The sequence below is a fragment of the Hydra vulgaris genome, chromosome 13, assembly GCF_038396675.1.
Source record: "Hydra vulgaris chromosome 13, alternate assembly HydraT2T_AEP".
NCBI classification, from domain to species: domain Eukaryota; kingdom Metazoa; phylum Cnidaria; class Hydrozoa; order Anthoathecata; family Hydridae; genus Hydra; species Hydra vulgaris.
The window spans coordinates 29,817,501-29,844,530 of NC_088932.1; the positions used below are offsets into that span (position 1 = coordinate 29,817,501).

At 27.7% G+C, this 27,030-nt stretch overlaps 2 protein-coding genes, 1 long non-coding RNA gene and 1 pseudogene across 3 annotated transcripts; 3 read left to right on the forward strand and 1 right to left on the reverse strand.

The window, feature by feature from the left end:
• The first annotated feature begins 113 nt into the window (after window positions 1–113).
• Window positions 114–3,197, forward strand: LOC136089460 (uncharacterized; annotated as a pseudogene).
• Window positions 3,198–6,360: 3,163 nt separating this feature from the next.
• Window positions 6,361–10,524, forward strand: LOC136090191 (uncharacterized). The gene is made up of 2 exons (XR_010643236.1): window positions 6,361–6,633; window positions 9,920–10,524. It is a non-coding gene; the product is annotated as an uncharacterized LOC136090191 (long non-coding RNA).
• A 1,153-nt stretch (window positions 10,525–11,677) lies between these two features.
• LOC101237220 (cysteine-rich motor neuron 1 protein) lies at window positions 11,678–14,113 on the reverse strand. Its single transcript, XM_065815110.1, has 4 exons — window positions 13,762–14,113; window positions 13,209–13,371; window positions 12,851–13,031; window positions 11,678–12,469 (listed from the first exon to the last, which is right to left on the reverse strand). The coding sequence occupies exons 1-4, from the start codon at window positions 14,042–14,044 to the stop codon at window positions 12,419–12,421; spliced, it is 678 nt and encodes a 225-aa protein (XP_065671182.1). The 5' UTR covers window positions 14,045–14,113; the 3' UTR covers window positions 11,678–12,418.
• A 5,429-nt stretch (window positions 14,114–19,542) lies between these two features.
• On the forward strand, window positions 19,543–25,751 carry LOC136089469 (uncharacterized). The gene is made up of 6 exons (XM_065815489.1): window positions 19,543–20,087; window positions 20,306–22,039; window positions 22,470–22,974; window positions 23,255–23,495; window positions 23,673–24,091; window positions 24,188–25,751. The coding sequence occupies exons 2-6, from the start codon at window positions 21,884–21,886 to the stop codon at window positions 25,648–25,650; spliced, it is 2,784 nt and encodes a 927-aa protein (XP_065671561.1). The 5' UTR covers window positions 19,543–20,087; window positions 20,306–21,883; the 3' UTR covers window positions 25,651–25,751.
• The last annotated feature ends 1,279 nt before the right edge of the window (window positions 25,752–27,030 follow it).

Genomic DNA, 27,030 nt, shown 5'->3' on the forward strand with positions numbered 1-27,030 from the left:
TTAGCAATTTTGTGTGTAACTAATTTTTCAAAAGAAATTTAACATGCGAATAAAAAATTTACGGTAATTTTTACGGACTTTGCGAAGTGACCTCCTTTTGAGGGATGTTTTAGTCTCTCAACCAGAAAAAGCGTGTAGTTATAAAAAGCAGTTATACTTATACCGATATGGATAGTTATAGCAAAGTTGCGTCTTTGTTAGAGGAAGCTTCTATTCTTCTTCGCACAAATCAAAGCACAAATATCAGCAGGCCACAATCGGAACTCACAATAACCTCCACATTACAAAGAGCTAGAGGAATGCTCAGTGAAAGTGGTTCATCGGGTATTTTTAGGCGCCTTAATAGAAACGATAGATTAAGGTCGTCAGCACCATACAGTAGCAATATAGGCAACCACATAGGCAATCAAAATAAATCAAAGAAAATGACAAAAACATTAGAATTTGCACTAATTTCATCTACAGAAAATGATGAAGAACAATTCCTAAAATGGGATTCTGTAATTGCAAATGGAATTTTGATTATCAATGAATTCGATAGTGAACAAATAATAAGAGAGAAAATAAAGGAGTCGTTGCATGAAAAATTTCCTTTGCTGGGTTCAGATGAATTCGATTTTGTTAAAGTATCACGAAAAAAAATATCAAAATTAAATAAATGCTCAAATATTGATTACTCATATGATGTTGTAAAAAAACTAGCTGGACAAGGGCTTTTATATTTACAGCTAAAAGAACGATGCAATGATCATCAAATGATCATTCCAACGGAAGTTATTGAAATTCCATCAGCTTCATTTGTATCAAAAAGTTCACAACTAATAGATCAAGAAGATGTTAATGAAGTTGATATACAGGAAATAAAAGAACTTACATCAGCTTCATTTGTAGCAAAAGGTTCAGTTGATAAAAATATATATATTGAAATTGATTTTGAAAACCAAAAAATTAAGGAAATTAAAGAAAATAATCTTCAGGATCCAATAGAAATTTTAAGGTTTCTTCAAAAAACAATGATCAAGGGCAGAGTTCAAGATATAGAAAACATTGATGAAAACACGGATAAAGATTCTGAGACAAACTTTATTTGTATCGATTGACAAAATATTTTATTGTCAACATTTGCTGAATTAGAATCCGTTGAAAATTTTTTAATTACATTTGAAGTTGACTTTATGGGAGAACTAGCTAAGGATTATGGTGGTCCAAGGAGAGAGTGGATACGAGAATGCAATAGAATGATTAAAGAGAGATTATTTGATAGTGGTTTGAGAGAACTCTTTGCTGAGGAATATTACTTTGTAGGTTTGTTAATTGGTATTGCACTCTTTCAAAGAGGGCAGCTACCAACATATTTACCAGATCACCGAAAATACAGCAGATATTTGTATATCTAATATACAAAAAGGTTTAAACAAGTTTAATTTGATAAGGTTTTTCAAAGAGTTTCCACAATTACTTGAATTATTAAGACCTTCAAAAGTACAATTCACAGCAAAAATGCTTTTAAAATTATTGAAGCCAAAATTTTCATCAGAAGGGTTAAAGCTTTAGTTAAAGAAAAAGAGATTTATTCTATGTTTGTGAAATATGTCAGAGAGGTAAGTTTTTTTTAAATGTAAAACAGTGATCACTGTGATGTTTTAGATGTTACATATAATATATTATTTAGGTTGCCAGTGGTAGAAGAGAGTGTGTTTCATTGGCAAATATTCTTTCTTTCGTCACTGGAGCTTCAGAAGAGCCTCTACTTGGGTTTGCATTGCAACCGTCTGTTGAATTTATTCCTACTATTGAAGCTGATAAAAAAGTAAAAGATCTATTATATTTAATAAAATAGTAGTATTTAACTGAAAGATTTTGCTCATACTCAAAATAAATATCGGAATAATTTATTTCATTCAAATTTAGTTTGTTATCGGAAACTAAATTATAATTTGAAAGATGTATATTATTAAAATATTATTTTTATAGTCTGTCAAGTCATGTTATCCAGCTACTGGTAATATGTAATCTAGTACAACCTGATTCATGTTAACATCAGGAACGGCATTTAATTGTAAAAATGTTGCTTTAACTTTTCTATAATGGTTTTTAAGTGTCACTATGAAGTGGTTTGGATGGTTCTTCATAGTTTATGGTTTTTAGATTTCTTCATAATACAAAACTTGCAAAATTAAAAAACGTAAAAAAGGGCAACTTTGGCCCTGCATGTTTCTGCATGACTTTGTTTCACAATATATATTTTGTTTTAAAATGTTTATATTCTCTACCATAACAGTGTTCCCACAGTCCTGCAATGTCCGGGACTAGTATCCTAGAAAGTCCTGGGATTTTTCTTTTTTTTTCTCAAAAATCCTGGAAAAGCCCTGGAATTTTTAAAGTGTAGGGGAAGTTCGTGTACCTAGGGCTACGTATTTTCAACGTCAAAGTTTAATGCTCCGCACTTGTCTAAAAATTGTAAAACTGATATGATCAAATGTATATACCAATTACTTTCTATTGATATAAGTATATTGACTTAAATAAAAAAGTTCCGCCATATAGAGGGGTTTGAAAAAAATTGGCCATAGGTACAGTGAGCTTTTTTTTAATTGTATCCAATTTAATTGTAGACCAATTGTGGCCAATTTTTAATTGGCCACCAGCTATTGTACCTAGGATAATTTAGGTGCAAAGTGGGACAAAACCACCCCAGTTTACTTTAATTAGTGTGATTTCTATAATAAGCTAAAAACATAAACAAGAATAATTTGTAAGATCTTGAAATTTTTTTAATAAATATGCAAAAATGTGTGTAAAAAAACTCCATGCTTGGATTTATGATGTAATTTTTCAAAAAATATTTGAAGGTTATTTTCATAAAAAATTGTTTTTTTAAATAAAAATAATAAAACTAGACATTCTTAAGTGTTGCAAGTTATAATAATATTTTTATTTTTGTTCATTTATAGGATCAGAAGACACATGAAGCATATATGTATATACCAACTGCACATACTTGCTCTAATTGTTCAGTTTTGCCGCGTGGCTCGCTGTTATGCAAGCTTCCAGCTAATAACGACCTTTTTGATGTTTATGACATGGCATTTACTAATAACTTTTTTGGAACAATATGATTTTGCAATATGTTTGATGATATTTTTACATGTTCATATATGAAGTCTTACCAAGTAATATATAATATTTGAGAGAAACGCTAATCTTTTTTTTTCCAAGTCTCTGGTTTACCCTCTAAAAATATTAAGAGACCGTCTAGAACGAATGCAAAAATTTAAAAAGTAACCCTATTATGGATAATTTCCATTTAGTAGCAAATGAATATATTGCTTGATTTGAATATAGGCTCAAAACGAACTACATGGAAGTAAAAAAATATAGTACTCTCCTTAATAAACAACCCCCCCCCCATTTCCTCTGTGCCGTTTATTCCCACCCCACTTGTATTCTGGACTCGAGAGTATAGATACAAAGGATTCTATTCAGTAGAAACTATTCTGTACACATTAACAAGCAGCTAATACAAAATAAAATAGAACAAGAAGTTAAATTCATCTGAAATTATAAATAAGATTCAAATTTTTTCACCACAAGTGCTAAGGCTTCTATGTAAATGAGTGGATTCTTTAGACATATCTATTGAATTTCTGACGAATGCTTCAATATCAATTCTATTCAGAATACTAACTGAGTTAACAACAACATTGTTTAAATCGTGAGATAAAGGGCCGTCAACATCTACTCCATAGATATTAAAATCATTTATATCATTTTCCGTTTCATCTCTTGACATAGGATTGTCAATATTTATCATTCCCATAGTCCATATTTGATTGGGAGTCCAATTTTCTTCTGTAGATAAACGATGGTCGTTGTACATAAGTTTAAACTCTTTCAAGGAAAGATTTATTCTTTCTAAATAAACTATATGCAGTGTGAACATGTGAATTGGATTTTCAATATCTAAAATGCCGCTCTGTTCCATAGCATAAAAAGTGTAATAAAAAGGGTAACACGACGCATCGAAACACATCTCTCCATAACCTCTCTATTCTTTGATTTCTTGTGGAAGATCCAGCTAAAAAACTCCCTCTGCCATGACCTCTTCTTGCAATCATTTCATCACATATAAGAACATTTTCTACCCCAAAGTCTACTCTTATTCTTGAAGGCGTTGAAAACTCGCTTGTCGCATTTAAAAAAAGATTTAACACCGTTTCTGCTAAATTATTTGTATTGGCTTCCAAAAACATTACTTTCCTCGATTTACCATCAATGCACCCATGTATTACGAAAATCCAACGAATTAGAGAGTGATGTCTATCTATATGCCATAAAGAATTTGGCCATGGTACATAATAAGATCGCCTTCTAACCAATGCTCCCAATCGCAATGCAGTATTCCTATGATCCACTCTGTTTAGAGCGGATTCTTCTTCTTTGTATATGGTACTATACTAGAGCGGATTCTTCTTCTTTGTATATGGTAACCTTTTGATCTAAAATAACCAGATAATAATGGTTCCCCTGTTGCTACACCGTGACGAGATATGTATTCAGCTATAATTCTGTCTATTTCGTGGTCATTGATGTTGCTAAAACGACCTGTTTTGTTTAAATTAAGTTCATTTACTCTGCGATGAACTGTCCAACGTGAAACACCTAAAACCTTCGATGCAACATTCCAAGAAAAACCCAAACACTTAAATTCTTTTAGAACATTTTTTGGAATTTCGTACTTTGGCCTTCCAGTGGTTTTACTATATAATACATTAATGTTGATACTGCAGTATTTTGAAGATTTTTCATGATAATAAAGGGAAAGCATTTTCCGAATCTCCAAAAATATATATAATATACTTTCTATTCTTTCTTTGTTGTTTAAATCACCAATAAACTCTTCATTAAAACTGTTCAATACTGGAATAAATTGATCGATTAAATCAATATGCTGTAATAATAACGGCAAATAATCACCACAAGTGGTTTTTCCAATAAAAGATTCAACTTCATCTAGAAAAAATATTAAATTTTTATATAGATCTGCACCCATGTCTTTTTCAATGATTTCGGTCGCCATTGTTTTTGTTTGTGTTTAATTTTTTTGTTTGCCATTAATTGTAGTTATTATCCTTCTATTTACGCGCGTAAATTTCATTTATCCCAGGAATATTGAATATATTTGAAAAAGATTGAATATATTTGAAAAAGATTGAATATACTTGAAAAAGGTTGAATATATATTTGAAAAAGATTGAATATATTTGAAAAAGATTGAATATATATTTGAAAAAGATTGAACATATTTGAAAAAGATTGAATATATATTTGAAAAAGATTGAATATATATTTAGAAAATATTGCATATATTTTTCAATTTGAATATTGCTACAATCCGGCAGGCATAAGAGTGTTAAACCACTGATAAAAGAGTGCGACATTAAAATTTGCGTGCGACATTAAAAAAGCTTGCGACATAAAAACCTCAAAAAACACGTGTTAAACTCGAGTAAAACTGCCCGTAATACACACGTATTTTAGTTTTACGCCTGGAACGTGACAAACAAGTGTCTATACAGGTTTTAATTTCGAAATAGAAACTAGATGTGCCGATTGGGTATTATTTTTTTTCTTTACTATTAAATAGCAGAATTGTTAGAATATGTAAATAATGTAATAGTTTATGAATAAATATTTTTATTTTTACTTTTTTATTTAAATTACTACATTATGAGCCGACAGGTTTGACTGCCGATATAAATAATGTTGCTCACCATTTATATAATTTATACCATAGTCAGTTTTTATATGCATTTAATATTTTTAAAAATAGTACAAAAGCTATCTTATTAAAATGGTGAATTGAGTTTGAATTAACTGGAAAAGATATAAGCCTTATCTTTTAGATTCATCTAGTAATGTTTCAAGAACAACTAAGTGGAGAAGGAAAACTACGATATTGTTCTACAAATATCACAAAGGGAAGTTAATTAATGCGCAAGATTTTACTTCACAGTTAAATTTAAGCATATAAAAGCAATGTTTATAAATAATAGACTATTATTTATTATAATACAATTATTTTTATTTGTTTATATTTAAATAATGCGAAGTGCTTGTCTAAAGTAAAAATAAATTAGTTTATGTACACCCTTTTATATTTATTATGTTTTTACATTACAATACTTAATAAATTACATATTTATTATGTTTTAAAAATAGTTAAGTAAAAATATAATAAATTTTTGAATTTATTAGTGTGTGCATAAGTCCTTAAGGACTTATGCACACACTAAAATGATAAAGTTGAAATAAAAGGCCTTTTATTTCAACTTTATCATTTTATTTAAATCACTGTATTTTAAGCAGGCAAGTTTGACTGGCATTAAAAATAATATTTTACATCTTTCAGATAGAACGGACGAAGAAGAGGAAAGCTTTTTTAAAATTACCATTTATAAGTAATATATAAATCTATATAAATGTTACCAACATACAGGTAACATTTATGTGTGTGCATAAACCTTTTCATTTTAACTTTAGAGTTTTTTTTAAATTACTACATTATCAGCCGGTAGGTTTGATTGGCAATAAAAATATATTGTACATCATGCAGATAGCTCAGACGAAGAAGTAAGTTTTTTATTTTATTACAATTTATAAGTAATACTATATTTGTTGCTGCCTTGTTCTATATAAATGTTATTAACATGCTGGTAACGTTTATATATCAATTAGTTTGTGCATAAATCATTTTATTTTAACTTTATCATTTTATCTAAATTACTACATTATACGCAGGACCCTTATGAAAATATTCCTTTGAATTCCATGAAAATCCGATAAAATTTTATGGGTGAACCATGGTTTTCCCATAAAAATTGGAATCCTATGAAATTTCCATGGGTGAACCATGGTTGTTTTTTTTCATAGCTTATGTTGCACAATTGGCTCTACAAACGTGCGTTTAAAGATGTCTTCGTAACTCGTAAAGTTACAATCAACTGTAACTTGAGTAAATAATATTTTTTGCATTGTTTATTTTTTAAATGGTTTGTTTAAAGTAATTTTTAAACGGTTTTTTTTTATTACCTGGTGACGCAGACTACAATGGGTCAGCAAAATATCGCTTATTTATTATTAAATCAAAGTATATCTAAAAATAGTTAATACGTTTCCTTTTTTTTTATCGAATTTTACTTATAAATATATCATATAACTAAATTATGAATTTAAAAGATATGTATATATATATATATATATATATATATATATATATATATTATATATATATATATATATATATATATATATATATATATATATATATCTTGAACGTCGTAATAGCATAAAATAAGTAATTATTTTTAAAAATAACACGATGTTTTTTATTCTTGACATGTTTCGTAAAATTTATTTACATTTTCAAAAGATTATTTTACAATAATAAAAAACTCTGAAATAAATATTAAAAAACAAAAAGTTATGCATGATAGACCAATATATTTATTACAAAATAACTCGGTAAATAACCAATCAAAATAACCAACTGTCAAAAAATAAATAAACTGACAGAAAAATTAAATAGATAAGTTTATAGCATAATGTAAAGTTTGTTTATTAAGTGAGGGACTTTCCCATTTAATGTGGAGGGTTTCTTTTATCTTTAATTTGTGTTTGGTTGGGGTATTATTAACCTGTTTTAACACGTTTACCACGTGTATCTAATTCAATATTCTTTAAAACTACCATGCTTGCTTCTAAATAAATTCGTCAAATCTGCTGATTATCACACTTAAAATGAAATTAAGCTATTGCGTTGCAACTTTATTTTATATCTATTTTGTTGGTACTCTTGTTAATGTATTAGCAATATTTTTGGTAATGCAAGATTCACATGACATAAACAATTGTAAACAATATGTGGATGACATAATTGCTATTTTTAATTCTGAATATGAAGCTCAAGAATTTTTCAAATACCTCAATAAACAACATAAAAATCTGAAATTTACTATGCAAAAGAACAAGATAACCAGATTGCTTTTTTAGACGTACTCATTGAAAAATCCAATTAATTTTCAACTTCAGCTTATCACAAAAAAACGTATATAGGTCTTTTACAAAATTTTTTTAGTTTTATTCCCTCTTGCTATAAATTCGGACTTGTCGTTGTTTGATTGATCGTACATTTAAAATCAATAATTCTTGGGTTGGTTTTGATAAAGATATTAAGAATCTTTCATTAGTTTTACAAAATAATAAATTTCCACAAAAAATTATTGATTATGAAATTAAATCCTATATTGATTAGAAAATGAATCCATCTGTTTCTAACATTGTTAATAGCTTAAATATAAGATACTTTAAGCTTTCATACATTGGAATGTACTCTAATTACACTAAAAGGAAAATTTCAAAAATTGTTCATAAATATTGCAAGGATGTTCTAATAAAATTGATTTTCACTACTAATAAAATACAAGATTGTTTTTGCTTAAAAGAGTCACTTCCTAAACTGCTTAAATCTCATATTGCCTATAAATTTTCTTGCGCTGGCTGTAATCACAGTTATATTGGAGAAACCTCCAAACATTTGGCAACTAGAATAAATGAGCACCTTAAAAGTGATAAACAATCTCATATATTTAAACACTTAAATTTATCTCTTAATTGCAAAAATTTGCCTAACTGTGATTCTTTCAAGATTTTGGATAATGCCCCAACCAAACACAAATTAAAGGTAAAAGAAACCCTCCACATTAAATGGGAAAGTCTCTCACTTAATAAACAAACTTTACATTGTGCTATAAACTTATCTATTTAATTTTTCTGTCAGTTTATTTTTTTTTTTGACAGTTGGTTATTTTGATTGCTTATTTACCGAGTTATTTTGCAATAAATATATTGGTCTATCATGCATAACTTTTTGTTTTTTAATATTTATTTCAGAGTTTTTTATTATTGTAAAATAATCTTTTGAAAATGTAAATAAATTTTACGAAACGTGTCAAGAATAAAAAACATCGTGTTATTTTTAAAAACAATTACATATATATATATATACATATATATATATATATATATATATATATATATATATATATATATATATATATATATATATATATATATATATATATATATATATACACATATACAGGAGCAGATCTAGTATTTTTTTGTATTTGTGATAACTGATTTCCAGACATAGAACAAATTCTAAATATTTATATGTTTATAACTATGCCAAATAAGAATGCTTTGCAAAAGAAGTTACGATGGTCGGAGTCTGGGAACAAAAAGCCTCAAAATTTTGCCACAACTGCCTCAAAGTGAGAGCAACAAGTTGATAAAATATTTTTTTTACTATTCTCAACTAAAGTTATTATTATCAATAAATTTAAAATTTCATAGTTTACTCTATCAGCCTTCAAAAATTATGACAGTATAAATCCCCCTCAATTTGAGGGGGTCACAAATTTTGTATGGTATAACTTTTAAATCTCAAAAGATTATTGTATGAAATTTAAAATTTATCAATGAATATAACTTTAGTTGAGAATAGTAAAAAAAATATTTTATCAACTTGTTGCTCTCATGTTTGGGGCAGTTGCGGCCAAAAATTTAGGGCTTTTTTGTTCCCAGACTCCAATCATCGCAACTTTTTTGCAAATCGTCCTTATTTGACATAAACTTGACATAAACTTGACATTTGTTATAAACATATAACGTTTGAAGTTTTTTCCATGTTTGGAAGTTAGTTATCACAAATACAAAAAAATGCTAGATCTGCTCTTGTTTATATATATATATACATATATATATATATATATATATATATATATATATATATATATATATATATATATATATATATATATATATATATATATATATATATATATATATATTACAGAATACACCACTAATGGTACCATTACATTAATATTTCTTGTGCTTTGATGAATTTTAATAAACGCACAGCACGTAATCACTTAACTTTGATTGATTTAACATTTTTCATCACTGATTGGCTAATAGTCAAGTATGAACTTACGAAGTTTAGTTGTGATGCTAAATATATACCTACGTTGACAAACGCCTGATGAAGTAATTATAGATTCTTTTGTTTTTGATCTTTGTAAACGAGACATTTTGTTATATTTGAAAACCATTTGTTATTGGTGTTTTTTTTCCAAGTTTTTTTGAGTATTTTTTTAGTATTTTAATATTTGATTTGAATAGTACGACCTCTTTGTACGTTTTTAAATTGGTTCAATGAGATCTTTATTTTTTTTATACTCATTTTTCAGCTCTTTAATAATTTTTATCACCAAAAAAGGTTTATCACGATGTTTATGAAATATCTGAAGAAAACTGTTAATTGAAATGTTCAATATTTTGTGTGTTATTATAAATATACGAAAATGATCCGGATATTAATATTCAATTAAATTTGATTGTTATTTGATCAATTGAGGTTGCCTCTGATTGAGGTTGCTTTCGATTGAGGTTGCGCTACTTCTAGTGTTTTGAGTCTCCCCAAGCAAAAATAAAAACGTTCACCAAATTTCATTTTTTCATTTTATTTGAAAATAATCTTTTAATTATAAAATTTTTTTTTTTTTAACTTGTTGGTCGATACAAATCAAGTGCAATGACGTTTTGGGGTTGTTTTATTTATAATTTCAATCACAATCTTTATGTATTACGCAGAATTCGGTTAGCAATTAACAAAATAGTTGTGAATAAAAATATATACTTTTTTTCAATATATACTTTTTTTTACGTGGTGGTCTATACAAATCAAGTACAATGACATTTTGGGGGATTTTATTTATAATTTCAATCACAATCTTTATGTATTACGCAGAATTCGGTTAACGATTAACAAAATAGTTGTGAACAAAAATATATACTTTTCAACCTATGATCTTGGAGCATTTTAATTAATTAACATCTTTATCGTTTTTTAATTGAAAATTTGAATCATTTCAAACTTGTTTGTCTTGATACCAGACCTCGGTCAGAAATAACTTTTAAAATGATTTTGACGCTAAAAAAAAAGTCCAAATATTTAGGGTGTAAAATGGAGAATGAATTATTATCTATATCAGCAGTAAGGTTTGAATTTTATCAGGATTATGATAAGAAGGTCTTACGTTTTTTATAATTTCTTCATTATTTGAAAAAACTAACATCTGGATATGAATGATTATTTTAAAATATATATATATTTTTGGAAAGCTAAAGCTTTAATTAATGAAAATCATATTTTTACCCATAGTAATAAAAAAGCTTATACGAACAAAATTGAGCGTTAAAAAGTTTGGAATTTGCTTCAAAAATTGGTTCCGTCCCATGCGTAAACCTAACGATTAGCGAGCTTGCTGCTAATTTGACCAAAACCAATACTTAGGTAGCGTATAATTAGGCAGCTAGCTACTAAATAAATTAGTACAATACTTTGATACACGGCAAAATTCCATTTGACTTTTTAGTTGTATTTTTGCGATGGTTTATCATACAGAAAATCTATTCAGATATAGACTACCATGGACTTATTATATAGTTAAATGGTTCTCGGTGACAAAATCTTACGATCCATGTCGTGTTTCCGTGTTTTTATATTTTATGTACAAGATATTTGGGAGAGTGTTGCTAAAAACTAACATTAAATGGCATACTTTTTGGCTTTCATCTTTAATCTAAATACTGTCACTATTTTAAACATTTTACATTAAATTTTTTTATTTCAAATAAAATTTTATCTAAAAACTAAAAAATTAAAGTGGTGTAAAATAAATTACTATTATAAATATTAAATCAAAGTTGTATTTTACAATAACTTGAAATTACGTCATTAAACGTACCAAGTTAGTATCAAGTTTACAGAATGTGTTGCGAAAACATGTGATTTTGCTACGAATGCTGAAATAAATGTCTGGCATTTGTTTTTCTCAACCACTTGTTCTTATCGAACCAGAAAAATTTTGTTCAGTGTAGTTTGCATCTTGTAGTTTGTGTGTTCACCTCAGCTGAGATTGGTTTTTACACTTATCTCAAGATAAAATGTTGGTAGACAAAATAAACGCAATTTGTGTTTACGCTGATGCTTTATTTATACGATGCACAATTATTGCTTTAATCTTTTCGTAAACTTGATTATTATTGCGAAAAGTTAATCTGATGTGATTGCTCATATCGATGCAACAAGTGCCATATTAATTAAAGATGAAGCAAGCACTATCTCAAAAAACGCTTTTGTGGAATTTGTTGTTCAACACCCCTTGGTCAACAATTTTTGTCAGTAAACTCTTCAAATAGTTTCAGCTATAAACTAGTTTCATCTGTTGCTTTGTTTTCGTAAATATTATTGTTTAGCGGAATTGTTCAAAATCTTGACTACAAATTTTTATTTTGGGCAATCGGGAACGCGACACAAAATATTTTGGTTATCATCAAGCTAAAAGAAAATAAGTTAAATATATAAAAATGATGACAATCTAGAAAATGATAGAAAATTTATGCCTCTATTATTCAGGTCCGTATTTAGTGTAGAAAAAAAGGTTTGAAAATTTTCTTAAAAATGAAGTTTCTAATTGGAGCTAAAAACTAGGTTTGCATTTGCAAAAATTGTGGCATTATTGCAAAAATTGTGGCATTATTGCACAAATTGTGGCACTTAAAAAGCGGAACATTTTTAAGACTGAAATCGCATACATTATAAAATAGTTTAGTTTTATGTTTGAAAACGGCTCGCATTCTCAACATAGTTCTGCTTTGCATTTTTGATGGTGGCAAACATAAATTATGTAAAAAAAAAAAAAAAATACATCATAAATACCTTAAACTTGTTAGACCATCTTTTGTGAGTATTTTGTCGAACACATTTTGCGTAGTTTTCAATGCATTTAAAATCATTCAACAAACATTTTGGACATGTCATTTTCTTTTTTATAAAACATACACTGCATGACGTGTGTTGACAATCTCCTCTGCATACTCGTTTTTTTAAAGCGTTTTCACTAAAAAAATATTTGAACGGTTTCCATTACTAACTTCAACTTTAACATCTTTATGTGAAAGTTCGCTGAAACCGAATTTTTTCTTTTAAGTTATTTTATAATACTTCTGAATTACAAGTTTATAAAAATATTACATTTCAATTTATTTCCCAAAAAATATAAAATAAATTTTTATACCTTGCTGAACAAATTGCATTGGGGTTTAAATAACAGTAGCTTAGAGAGCATTTTGGCTTACATCTTTCAAGTTCTATTACTTTTTTCGTTGGTTCATTAGCTATTTCTACGATAACAGGTCGCGTTATTACAGACCGTGTAATATTTTCAAAATTTAAAGGTTCTAAATAAAATAAAAACTTAAATTAAAGAGTTGAACAAACATTTTAAAAACATAAAAAAAGTAAAAAATAAAAAAACATTTAGTGGATTCAACTTATTCATTTTTTGTCATTTGTATTTTTTTAATTATTAAATAAAAATTAACTCCTAAAAATTACTTTTCAATATAAATATATTAATTTTTATTTTCATTTGCATTTTTTTTATTATCTATCTGCACACCATTTATATTGATATACAATATAATATAAACGTATACATACAATATATATATATATATATATATATATATATATATATATATATATATATATATATATATATATATATATATATATATATATATATATATATATATATATATATATATATATACTAATCAATTACTTACGAATGCACGTTCCGAAGTTACTTCCAAAACGGTTATTTGAGTGGCACAATAGTCCAGTTCTACACCTACCAAAAACATCGAGATGGCCACCACAAATCTCATCAACTTTTTTTGCGCAAACAAAGCAGCAACCACAAGAGTCTATTGTTACTCCCGATTTACAAAATGAGTTGATCTTATTTCTATCAACACAAAAAGCAGAGTGGCAATTTTGGGGGCAGTTTAACGATAAGCCTAACTGAGCGCACGCCAAAAAAAGAAATCCGTGAAAAATGTGCATCATTAACCAAGTAAGAAAATATTTTGAATCTCTTTTTTTTGCAATAACTCTTTTTTTTATTTTGAATGGCAATGAATGAAGCAAATCAAAATTAAGCAAATAAAGAAATCAAAACCTGGTTCCAATGTCTCCGGAAACTTATTATAATCACGTGGTTAAATTCATAAACCATGCTTTACAAAAAGGATAACGCAAGATTAACTGCCAAAATGAAGTTGGTGTATTTTTAGTGTGGTTATTGATTTTGATTGTTTTATGACGACATTTTCAGGATTAAGAAGAAAAATTTTGAACACGAGCATAATTAGCATAATTATATATGTTTTAAAACAAGACGTAAAATAAAAAGGGAATTAAATTTCTAAACAGGATTTCTGATCTTAAACTAAATGTTTGTACGTTTTTGTAAGTGGTTGTCTATACAAACATCAATCAAATCAAAGCCAAAAGTATCGAAGAAAATCTTTAAAAATTTAAACTATTGTTTTTAACTTCCGTTAAACTCTGTAGGGTTCCTTTAAGTAGAGGGGTACTTTGAAAGCTAACCTCTTTTGTAGCCTCAATCACGGCTATAAATCCAAAAGCATGCTACAACAATATTGTGTTTTTAAATTTATATATCCTATAGATTATGAAAAATGTAAGTATTTATTAATGCAGAATATTTATCTAAAAATTTTATAGAGTGCATACAATAAGTCATACACAGATTTCACACTTTAAGGATGTTTTTCAAAAGATAGTTATAAATTTTCAATATAATATAAAAAATATATTCTATAATATTTGTTTGTATTCTAAATTGCGTTGGACAAAATACGTTGACTTTACTTTATTAAATTTAAAATTTTATTTTATTTTGCATTTTATAGCAATACTATACCACCTAAATTGTAAAAAAATTGATACCAGGCGCAAAAGTTATTCTAGAAATAAAACGAGGATCAGGGAATAACCTTAAAAAGTTCCCCGCTGCTTACTAAAAAAAAAAGTTAATAAATAAAGAACCCGACTCAAATGTGTCAAATACCCGACTAACAGACTATACTGCTTGAAAAACCGGATATAACTTGAAAATCGCCTTCTTTTTTTGGGAGAGGAGGAGCTGGGGGAAGGAAGGGGTATGACACCTTCCACCCCTACCCCCCCTCTTTACACACCCGTTGTATCGCCTCTAGCCAGGCGGTATATCAGTTATAATATTAATGCTAAAACAGCTGTGTTAGGTAGTGGTTCAACATACAAAAAGCACCAAATAATCACGGGGTGCCAGTTGTATAAAAGAGTTAATTCGAAAACACCCAGAAAATTTGGATTTTACCCACAGCTTTTACAACACTAAAGAAATAGCTGTTGTAAAGCCTGTTATTACTGTTGGTGTTTTTTCATTTTATATCATAGATCTTCTATTTTAAGAATATCTATTTTGGTTATTAAAGTTTTTTTCTGCATTTTACATTTTAGCTTCCATGAAGAACGGTGTGCCCTATGTTTTTTAAAATGTTACATTGCTATCTCATTCAGTTCATGACTTATTGTATAAAAACGTTTGTGGATTAAATTTGTATTCTAAAGTTTAAAATTTTTTTTATAAGTTGGAAATTGCATTAAATTATGATGAAGAAACTCCTTCACGTTTTTTGACTCCAATAAAATCATTTTCTGTAACAACCATGAAATCAAACAATTTATTTTAAAAGAGGGTTGAGATATCTCAAATGTATTCAAAACACCAGAAAGATTTATACAATGTTTTTTTACTTATCGGCACTCACTACTCGTTTATTGCAAATGATTGATATTACACTTTATTTGACCTTTTTAAAAATGTTGGTAAAAAATAATTGATCAATGGAAAGCCTTGTGTTCGATAAAAGTACAGACAATAACAAATAAAAAATCTCCTTCTTTATTAAAAACTTTATTCATATATACTCATATGTATTTGTCAGATAATTGTTATCATAAACATTTGTCAAATTAAGAGTCTATAATTTACTAGCTAGTTTAAAAAAATGAAGTATACACCCATTTTATGCAATAAGATAGTATAACAATAAGAGAGTATGTAATAAAAGAAAAGAAATTCATAAAAAGAGTGAAAGTTTTTAATTACTTATAAAAGAAATATACTAGCTTCACGCCATCTAAATCATAAATAAAAAACAAATAAAAATAATCATAGTTATGGTTGCTTTTATTTTTTAAAAAAGTATTTTGTTTATTTTGGCCTCAATTAAAAATAGCACTTAAACTTTAAATTGAAATAATTATATATATATATGTATATATATATAAATATATATATATATATATATATATATATATATATATATATATATATATATATATATATACATATATATATATATATATATATGTGTGTGTGTGTGTGTGTGTGTGTGTGTGTGTGTGTGTGTGTGTGTGTGTGTGTGTGTGTGTGTGTGTGTGTGTGTATATATATTTATTTATATATATTCGTTAAAGAAAAGTTTAAAAAGATAATTAATGCTTGATCTTGAAGATTAGCAGTAATCTGATATTAATCTGATAATGTTTAATATTAATGCCATCATAAATCAATATTATTTAATGACACCAAGCGTTATTTAAAATTAAAAGATTGCTAGGTGTCATCTTTTGTTAATATCCGATTACTGCTAATCATTAAGATCTGCATTAATTTTTTTTTTTATACTTTAATCTTAACGTATTTTGTCTTTTTAATGTAAACTCCATAGTTTACATTAAAAAGACAAAATATTTTATTGTAATGCAATATTTATTCTTCCTTTATTATTACAACAAATAGTAACATTAAAAGTCCTTCTATCATGTATTGAAAGAAGTTTAAACCAAGAGTTTTAAATATAGAAATCACTTCATTTGTAAATGATTTTTTATTTTGTGTTGACTGTAATTGATTAATTATCAATGAGTAACAAGTTTGATTTTTCATCAGCTTGATAAATAGATTAGCTTTATTTCGAATTAGAATAGTTAAAATATCCTCTATTTTAAAAAAAGAATGCAGGTAATTTTTACTACATTTTGAGATACCAAAAAATGATTTTAAAACTTCTCTTCCAACGGCGTCTATGTTTCGAAGGAAACTGATATCAAAGTTGCATAGTTCGAGACCATATATAAGCCATATAATTATTGGAGGGAATTTAATTCAATGGTTAGTAATTAAAATTTTCTTTTAAAAATTGCACTTTAAATACGCAGTATAATTTGGGAAGCTAAATATAAAATCTAACCAAAAAAAGCTGCGAGATTTATTCAAAAAGTGCAAATTTTTTGGGGCAAATTTTTTGCAAAAAATAAATTTCTCACAGAAAATTTCGTAAGGAATTATTTAATAAATAACTTTTGCTATCAAATTTTTTTTTGAAATCTAATATTAGACAGAAGCAAAAAGATGTTTACTTGAAGTAAACAATAGTTTGTAACATGTTTTTTGTTAAATCAACAAATTTGAATCAGGTTTTGTGATAAACAATTTGTTCTATTAAAAAAAATATATATTTTCTAAGCTCAGCAAAAGCAAAACAAAACGAGTTTTTAACTATCAATTTAAAAGTTAAAAGCTTTTTTTTATAACAAAAGCATTTCAACTATTTTTCTATAGTTTTTTTTTTCTCTACAAATAATACAATTTACGAACATAAACTTAAATACTTAAGTAGTACGTATCTTACGAACATATACGATTAGGATGAAACAGCATACTAGATTGAAAAAAGGATATAGTAATAATAGAAATATACTAGGGGGAAACGAGAGTTATAATTAACTAAACCATAATGCAGCAACGTCGGTAAAACTTAATTGATGCTACATATAGACTACAAATGAAGTTTTCCAAATAAGTTTACACATTATTTGGTATTAGATAGATTTATATGGTGCTTTTCCTATATTGTTATCAAATATATTTACTTCTTTAAACTTATTTAATGCACTTGTTATAGTCTGGTATTGCTTCTACCAAGCCGGCATTTAGTCTGTAAAAAACGTCTTTTGAACGTTTAAACGACGTTCAGAACGTTCAAAAGACGCTTAAATGACGTCTTTTACGGACCAGATGCCGGCTGGGTACATACCCAATAATGAGGATCATATGATCTGGAGCGGAGTGGGTTAGCTCATTGAAATTTTATCGTTTTGATTGTAAGTTGTGTAGCATTGTTTTAAAGTAATTGGTACATTAGAAAACATTACCCCACTAATATTTAACATATATTTAATATTTAGCATAAATCATAGTCCATAGTTGTTATTTCGCACTGTATAACAATTTGCTTTGTAAAGTCATAAAGAGAAAAGCAAGTCTGAGTAAACAAAGTATAGTTAAAAAAACTTTAAGTAGAACTTCTGAACAAGTATATGATGTTTTGGTTTATTATAAAATATTAAAAACTTTTTAACATTATCCTTAAAAAGGGTTGTTGATCAAGTTCTTTGTAACGAAACACATTTATTTTTTTCTTTTGGTAATAACTATTAAACAATAGTAACAACTTTTTGCAATAACATGATTGCAATAGCATGATTAACAATAAAACTATTATTCTTATAAGAATCATTTAATGGTTTTAATAATATTCTTGTATATTCAAGCAAATAAAGTTGAAATACTCTTCAATCTCGTTAATACAAGAATGTTTATAAATAATGAAAAATAGGTAGAAACAAACGTAAAAAACTTTTTGTAACCTTATATAAACAATAAAGTTCTTATTTTGTTTAGTTGAACTGAGTAAAAAATTTCAGAATAGTCAGAATATCAGAGTCTAACGCTTCTATTTTTAATCTGGGTATATAACAGATTTTTCTTTAAAGTTTCGATATATTTTGTTTTGCAAAGAAGAATTGTTTTTCCAAGCAACAGGTAATGCTAAACATATTTGTAGTAAATAAATTTTGTTGTTAATTGCTACGTTTTTTTTGTTAATTGCTACAACAAGATATCTCGTTATATATATATATATATATATATATATATATATATATATATATATATATATATATATATATATATATATATATATATATATATATATATATATATATATATATATATATATATATATATATATATATATATATATATATATAAATTAGTAAAAAACACTTATCTAACTTTTTTCTTCAACTTGAAGTTATAATTTACACACACACACACACACACATATTAGGCCGTATGCAGGTCTATCTGTTTCTTTCATCCCGTTGCTCAAATTCGGGGTCTACATTTTTACTAAATAAACTTGCGTGTTAACATTTAGTGAAACGAAAACATAAATGTTTACAATATTAAACACCATAGTTTACCTATAATAAGTATTTTTTTGTTCACCTTTCATTCACGCGTGTCGTGTTCGAGATTAATCGATAGAATAGTTTTTTTTACACTTTAATAAATGTGTAAATTAAGAAACGAATTTACCAGAGCGTTTATTGAAAAACAAGTCTAAAATAAAGTTATGCAAAATATTACATTGAAAAAAATATATTATCAAAATAAATGGCGGAAGGTAAAATTTGCTTGATACATTTTAACAACAATGTAAATCAAGATGACCTTGTCAAATTTACTAGAGCTTCTTTTGAAAGATTTTTAGAATTTCGTCAAGCGTGGAAAAATTTAAATGGTAACCACAGAGAAGTATCTGCTAAAAGTTATTGTTATTTTAGCGAAGAAGATGAAGTACAACTTCAGCAACAACTTCTAGTTGTTTCAGATTCAATTAAGACCGATTTTTGGTATCATCGTTCATGTTATCAAAGATTTACAAATAAAATTATTTTAGAAAGGGTTTTAAAAAGAGTTGAAAAAAATAAGGATGAGCTGCAAATATCTTTACAACAGGACATCAATTTGGATTTACTAGAGTCTAATAAACATTTTGATTTAAAAAGAAAAAGTAAAAGGTTGTTATCTGTCGAACTTAATAAAAAAAATATATCCAAGTCTGCAAATGTATTACCAAGAATTTGTCTTATATGTAAGAAAGCGCAACTAAAATACTATGATCAAGTAATTCTGTTATTTATTAATATAAGTAAAAAATTGTATAAATAAAATATTAATATGATATAAATGTATAAAATAATTGATTAATATAATTAAGAAGAGTGTATAAATAAAAATAAATAAAAGAGGGTTTAACCTGTTAAAAAAATGATTTTGTTACATTAGTTATACTTATATTTTTATTAGTTTGTTTTATTTAATGTTATGAATTATTTATATAGGTTTCTAAAAATATGGTATTCCAAAGTTTAACTCAAGCATTAACTTACAATGCCGGCAAGTTGCGACTCGCAGCTGAACATAAAAATGACACAAATATTTTATTGGAAATAGGTAGTAATGAGCAATGCTCTACTAGAGACTGTTCTGCAAGTATGCTATCACGCACGTTGCTACAAAAGATATGTAAGATGTGTTCAAAATGACAATGTTACAAAAGCAACAACTTCAAAAACTCTCATTTACAAAGATTCTTATGATTTATTCTGCAAAGAAGTAATTATAGATCGTTTGTGTAAAAAAAGTGAAATAATTACCATGTCACGTTTATATCAGATATTTTTACGATATATCAAAAATAATGAGGGCATAGATGCATCTTCTTATAGAAAGTATAGATTTAAAGAACGACTACGTAAAGATTATCCAGATATATTATTCCATAGGCGTGAAACAAGAAATAAAAGTGAAATTGTTTTACATCACAAGCTTTCAGCTGGAAAAATTGCAGAAAACATGATTTCGAGTGATGATACAGTAACAACTGAATCAGATAGTGACACGGATGAATTAGTCAAGAAACCTGTTCATTATGAAAATCATTTGTTAAATATGTATAAAAGTGCTGTGAGTTTACATAATGAAATCCGAAATTGTGAATCATTTGAGTATGAGTGGCCACCAACAGCAAATGACTTTAATTTACAAAATTGCAAAAAAATGGTTCCAATTAATCTATTTAATCACTTATGTTGGATGTTAGGATTTTCTAATACAGTTCCTGTTCATAACACATACATTTTGTTATCAAAGGAGAAGGAACAATGTGTTTTGAATATTTCACAGGATATAATTTATGCTGCATCAAGCGGTCAAAAACAGACAGTAAAATCTTTAGCTCTCGGAATGGCAACTCGTCAAATCACAGGTTCAAAGGAAATGATTGACATTTTAAATGGGTTTGGACATTCTGCATCCTATGATACGATAGTCAGACATGACACTGCATTAGCAACTTTAAATTCTACTACAGATCATGTGGTCCCTGCAGAACTGATTCCTTGTGTTCCTACAACATTAGTTTATGATAATCAAGATTATAGTGAAGAAACGAGGAATGGAAAAGGTCAAACCCATGTAGCAGCTGGTATATCTATACAGAGAGCTTCTGGTACTTTAGTTGGAGCTGGCAATAAACTAAAAATTAGCAGAGTTGAGCGTTCATTTAAATGGGATAAAAATAAGCTACCTATTTTCAATCTGGGAAATAGATTATCTCCATCTTTAAAGGATACATTGTCAGATATTAATATCACAGATTTGTTTTATCAACCTTTAGTAATAGCTGCTCGAAAAATTGATTTAGCTTACAATTTGTGTAAGTTGTCACAACTAAAATTGTCATTTTTTTTACCTGATTGGACGGGATTTAACACAAAAATCTCACCTGTTATACCTACACTTTCTAAGATAACTTATCTTCCTATTATCGATAACCCTATTACTGAACTTAGTACAATAAATGAAATTTTACACCAAGGCTTGTTATTGCAGATAAACTAAATCTTCGGTATATAACAATGGTGTTTGATGAAGGTGTTTATTCAAAGATACAGCAAATTAGGTGGAAAAGTGAGGAATACAAAGATAGAATTATTGTTAGACTTGGAGAATTTCACACTATTATGTCTTACTGTAGCATTATTGGGAAAAGATTCAAAGATTCAGGATTAGAAGTAAGTTGTTTATTTAATTCAGGTATAGATTTTTTGTGTCACTTTTTTTTACATTTCTATTTAATATAAACATTGTTATTTTGCATTGGACCCTTTCACTTAAATATCTAGATTGTGAATTCTAGAATCTAGAATGAAAAATGCTTTTTCTTCTTGTTGTTGCACTTCTTTAAATAAATTAGACTTTAGATAAGCCATGACATAATTTTTATTAAATAGAAAACTAGAAAAATAATGAGATGTTTAGAGCACAATAGAGTTAGGAAGGATGTATTAAAATAATAGATGTCACCTATATAAATATATATATATGTTTAATCTTGCACTGTAATTTATTATCAGTATATTGCACTGTAATTTATGTCTAAAAATGTTTAAGTTGTATTTAAGTTTAGAAAATTCAAAATATCATTTATTTTTTTGATTTTAGCAAATCTTGGTGTTATCTGATATTGTATCAAGTGGATCAATTAATGGAGTGATTTCAGGTCGTAAGTACAACAGGTGCATACGTGCTTACAAGATTTTATTTGAAGCATTAGAGAACATCCGATTTTCAAGTTTTCTCGAATGTTCATCAATTGAACATGATGAAAATATAAATTTTATTGCATGCATGGCTAAATCTTTTCCATCTGTAGATTTTCTTCAACATGTAGAAAGCCAACAATATAGCATACTTTTTAAAAATTATAATGAGTGGATAATGGATTGGAACAAAAAAAGTGCAACTTTTTCATTCTGGTCTTCTTTCATAGAAATGGTTCAACTTCTTCTGATTTTTGTTAGGGCAACACGTACAAACGATTGGAAACTTCATGTCTCTGTTGTTCGTTCTATGTTACCATGGTTCTTTGCATATGATCGCACTAATTATCAACGTTATTTGACTGCGTATTGGCTAGAAATGATTGTCCTTGAAAAAACAAATCCAGGTATTTTTTTGTTGTTGTTGACTGATGTGATTTATTATATATTTAGTTTATTGTAGTGGATCAAAAGTTTTAATCATGTTTTAAGTTTAAGTTTTAAAAACTTGATTAAAACTTTTGATACACAACAATAAACTAAATATATAATAAATTGAAAGTTAAGTTTTCTGCATTTTTTTAAAATTCTTAAGTGTATTACAATACATACAGACTAGAATTGAAATATTTATATAATAGAAACATATTATAGAAAAAAAAAACATATATTTCTTTTCTTGTAAAGGAGCTGAAGAACAACTTGTACAAAACTGGACTGTTCAGCGTCAAGATAAGTATGGGTTTTCATCAGTTCCTTGTGATCAAACAATAGAACAGACATTTAATCGTGATTGCAAAACAAAAGGTGGTGTTATTGGGTTTACAATGAATAAGAATGCTCACCAAAGATGGATATTAGGTCAATCTCATAGATCACAAATTACTGCACACTGCAAAGAGCTAGCTGGAATTCAACAACACCAGAGGTAAGATTTTTTAAATATATTTTTGACTTTTTACAAAAGATTATACATATATACTTTTGCAAAGTACTTTTGGTGAATAGAATTAAATTTGTTTAATAATTTGCTTTTACTTGACAAAAGTCAAAGTTTTGTAGCTTTATTTTTTGTAATAAATTGTTGCCCCTTTTATATTTCTAGGTATCGTAAAGATCTTGACACCACATCCATAAGAAACCATAACGAAATTCTAATGGAAGTAATTTCTACAATCAATAATATGGTGAATCCTTTCATTACGTTTCCATCAAGTGAACTCATTCAAATATCTAGTGGAAGAGTGGCATCTTGTGATGTTAAAAATGATTTGCAAGAAGCTGTTGTTAAAGGGGAATTTGAATTCCAAAAATTTGTAAGAGATAAAATTGCTTGTGAATCACCAGAAATATTTACAACATTAAAACGACAAAACCTGAAAACATTTTCATCGCTGAAATCAAACTTTGAAACAAAAAATTCAAAAGGTCAAATGATTTCCTTGAAGGCGAACAGAAATACATTTGCGCGTCTTTTCCTTGTTGCACAAAATAAATCTATTAATGCCAAAGATATCCTATCAGGTATATTTATTCATTTATAATTAATAAATTATTATATTCTCACAAAGAGTTCTTTTTTTTATAAATCTATCTCACAAATTAATTTTTTTGTTACAGGTTGTCTTAGTGCATATCCTTTGTCTATTGCTGGGTCTGACGGTACTTTTGTTAAGTCTCCAAAATCAAAACTGCTCCACGAATTAGAAAAAAAGACCAATGATCCAATAACTGATTCAGTTCCAGAGGGTAACGCCCTAATTTTAGATGCTATGGCACTTCTGCATGGGCTTGTTGATGTCCCTGATTCATATGGAGAGGTTGCCGACTTAGTTTTAAAAATTGTTATTCAACAAGCTCATTACCATAAATCGTCTAGAGTAGATTTTGTTTCTGATCGTTATCCTTTGCAGAGTATAAAATATGCGGAACATTATAAAAGATCAACAGAAAGCGACATTTTGATCATTATCTATAACAAAGATCAAAAAGTATACAGACCTTGGAAAAATTTCATGTCTAATGGAAAGAATAAGGAGACTTTTATTTCCTTTTTGTTTAATTGTTGGAAAGAAATTAATCCTATTTTGATTAATGGGCTGGATTTATATTTCACATACGAAGATAAATGTTATAGATTTACTTCTTTTGACAGTGAACTTGTGGTAGTGGAAGTAAATGATTTGAAATGTGATCACGAAGAAGCTGATACTAGACTTATGCTACATGTGCAACATGCTTCCAATACGAAGCAGAACATTATTGTTAAGTCCTCTGATACAGATGTGTTTGTTTTATGTACTTTTGTAAAATGTTTGTTACCAAAAATCGATCTGTACTTTTGGACTGGACAACGCAACCTTCAGCGAATTATTTCCATAAATAATGTTGTTCATTATTGGAGTACCCAAACTTGCCTTTCTTTACCAGGATTCCACGCCTTTACTGGTTGCGATTTTACTAGTGGGTTTTTTGGGAAAGGGAAAGTTTCGCTATTAAAACTGATGCAAAGTAATGTAGTATTTTTGGAAGCTTTTAGTGATTTGGGTAATAATTCGTTTGCAAAAGAAAAAACATGTACTGCACTAAAAAAGTTTATCTGCTACGCATATGGTGAACGGAATACCGTTGATGTAAACGAAGCTCGTTATCAACTCTTTAGGAAAGGAAAGTACGGAGAAGAATTTATGCCTCCCAATAATGATGCCCTTGATAATCACATTAATCGGGCTAACTATGTGGCTTACATATGGAAAAGATGCTTGACACAGTGGATTAATGTTATGAGCCCAGTTGGTAATGGCTGGCAAATTATTAATGATCAGATAAATATTTTATGGCTAAAGAACCCACCAGTGTCTGATGTAATTCTTGATATTGTTAGCTGTGGTTGCAAAAGTGGATGCAAAACAAACCAATGTTCTTGCCATCGAGGAAGTTTAAATTGCTCAGAACTTTGCAAATGTACTAATTGCGAAAATAAGAAAATGAATTCAGATGAAAACACTGATTCGGATATAAGTGGTATAGAAAGCGAAAATGAAAGTGACAACAATCTAAATCCTTTCGAAGATAGTTTTTAAATGAGGGGGGTGGGTGTAAAATATATAGCCTTTGTCTTTTTTTTACCTATTTACCTATTATAACTCAATATTTGTTTATATAAGTAATTACAAATGAAAAATTATATTGTTTTTCTTAAAAAAGTTTGTTTGTGCAACATGCCGCCCCTCTTACTTTGACCCCTTTGTTCCTCAACGAGTATTTCATTGTGTCATGAGGTTAAAGCTGTAAACATTTTTTTTTTACAACAAAACAGTTGTATTGTAGCTTTTGGAAAGGTTAAAAGTTAGGCACTAAGTATGAGCAACGAAACTTAATTTCTAGCCACATTTAGAGATACTTGCATACGGCCTATATATATATATATATATATATATATATATATATATATATATATATATATATATATATATATATATATATATATATATATATATTTAATTAATTTTTTTTAAACTAATTTAAAATATTGCTTTTTAGATGTGCATAAATCGACTGACAAATAGGGATTATCGCGACTAAATACACATACATCGACTGACAAACAGGGATTGGCGCAATTAAACGTACATGATTTGGGACAGGGTTAGGGTTTAGGTCAGAGATCAATCAGAAATCAATGCGCTATGCATTTTTAAACAGTTTTGCTTTAAATTGTTGATATAAACCAGGCTTTTTTAAAGTCATCTTTGGATTTTAATTTTTAAACCTATGCTTTTATACGATTCCAAATCAGTATAAAATTCTCTATCATAATCAATGATAAAAAAAAGGGAGAATGGGAGGGGGGAGAGAAATTGCGTTAGCGCCTATCTCTGTTTAGTCTAAAGCTTTTTCTGGTCGTACAAGTATTAATAACACTACCCATCACTTTTAAAGTATATTTTAACCTAAGTTTAGTAGATGTTTTGTAGAGCGCACATCGGGCCGCATATTTTGAAACCCTATACAGGCTCAGAATAAGCAGAAAAATGAGCAATCTGATTCGCTGATTTTGAAAGAGAGGCAAGTGCGATTTTGTTGAAAAATATAATGAAAATCAAAACAAACAGATTTTGGAAATAAATGTCAAAGTAATGATATACTAAGTTTATCAATACAAGTCATGTGTTACTATCGACACAGGAAATTCGTTTTATTTTAGTACTCTTCAGAGTATTTTAAATGTATCAAAATTTATTTGTACAAGAGAATTTTAACTCGTAAAAATTTCAATAAGGTTTATCTTGGTGATAAAGATTTTATCTATTGTTAATTTTAAAAAACGAAAAAGAAAAAAAAAATGTGTTGAAGTAAATTTGAAAAAATATACAAATGTGTTTCTCTTAAAATATGCTCTTGGCCTTAAAGCATTCTCAAATACATAGTTTATATAAGTATGTTGTATGAGACTAATAGTG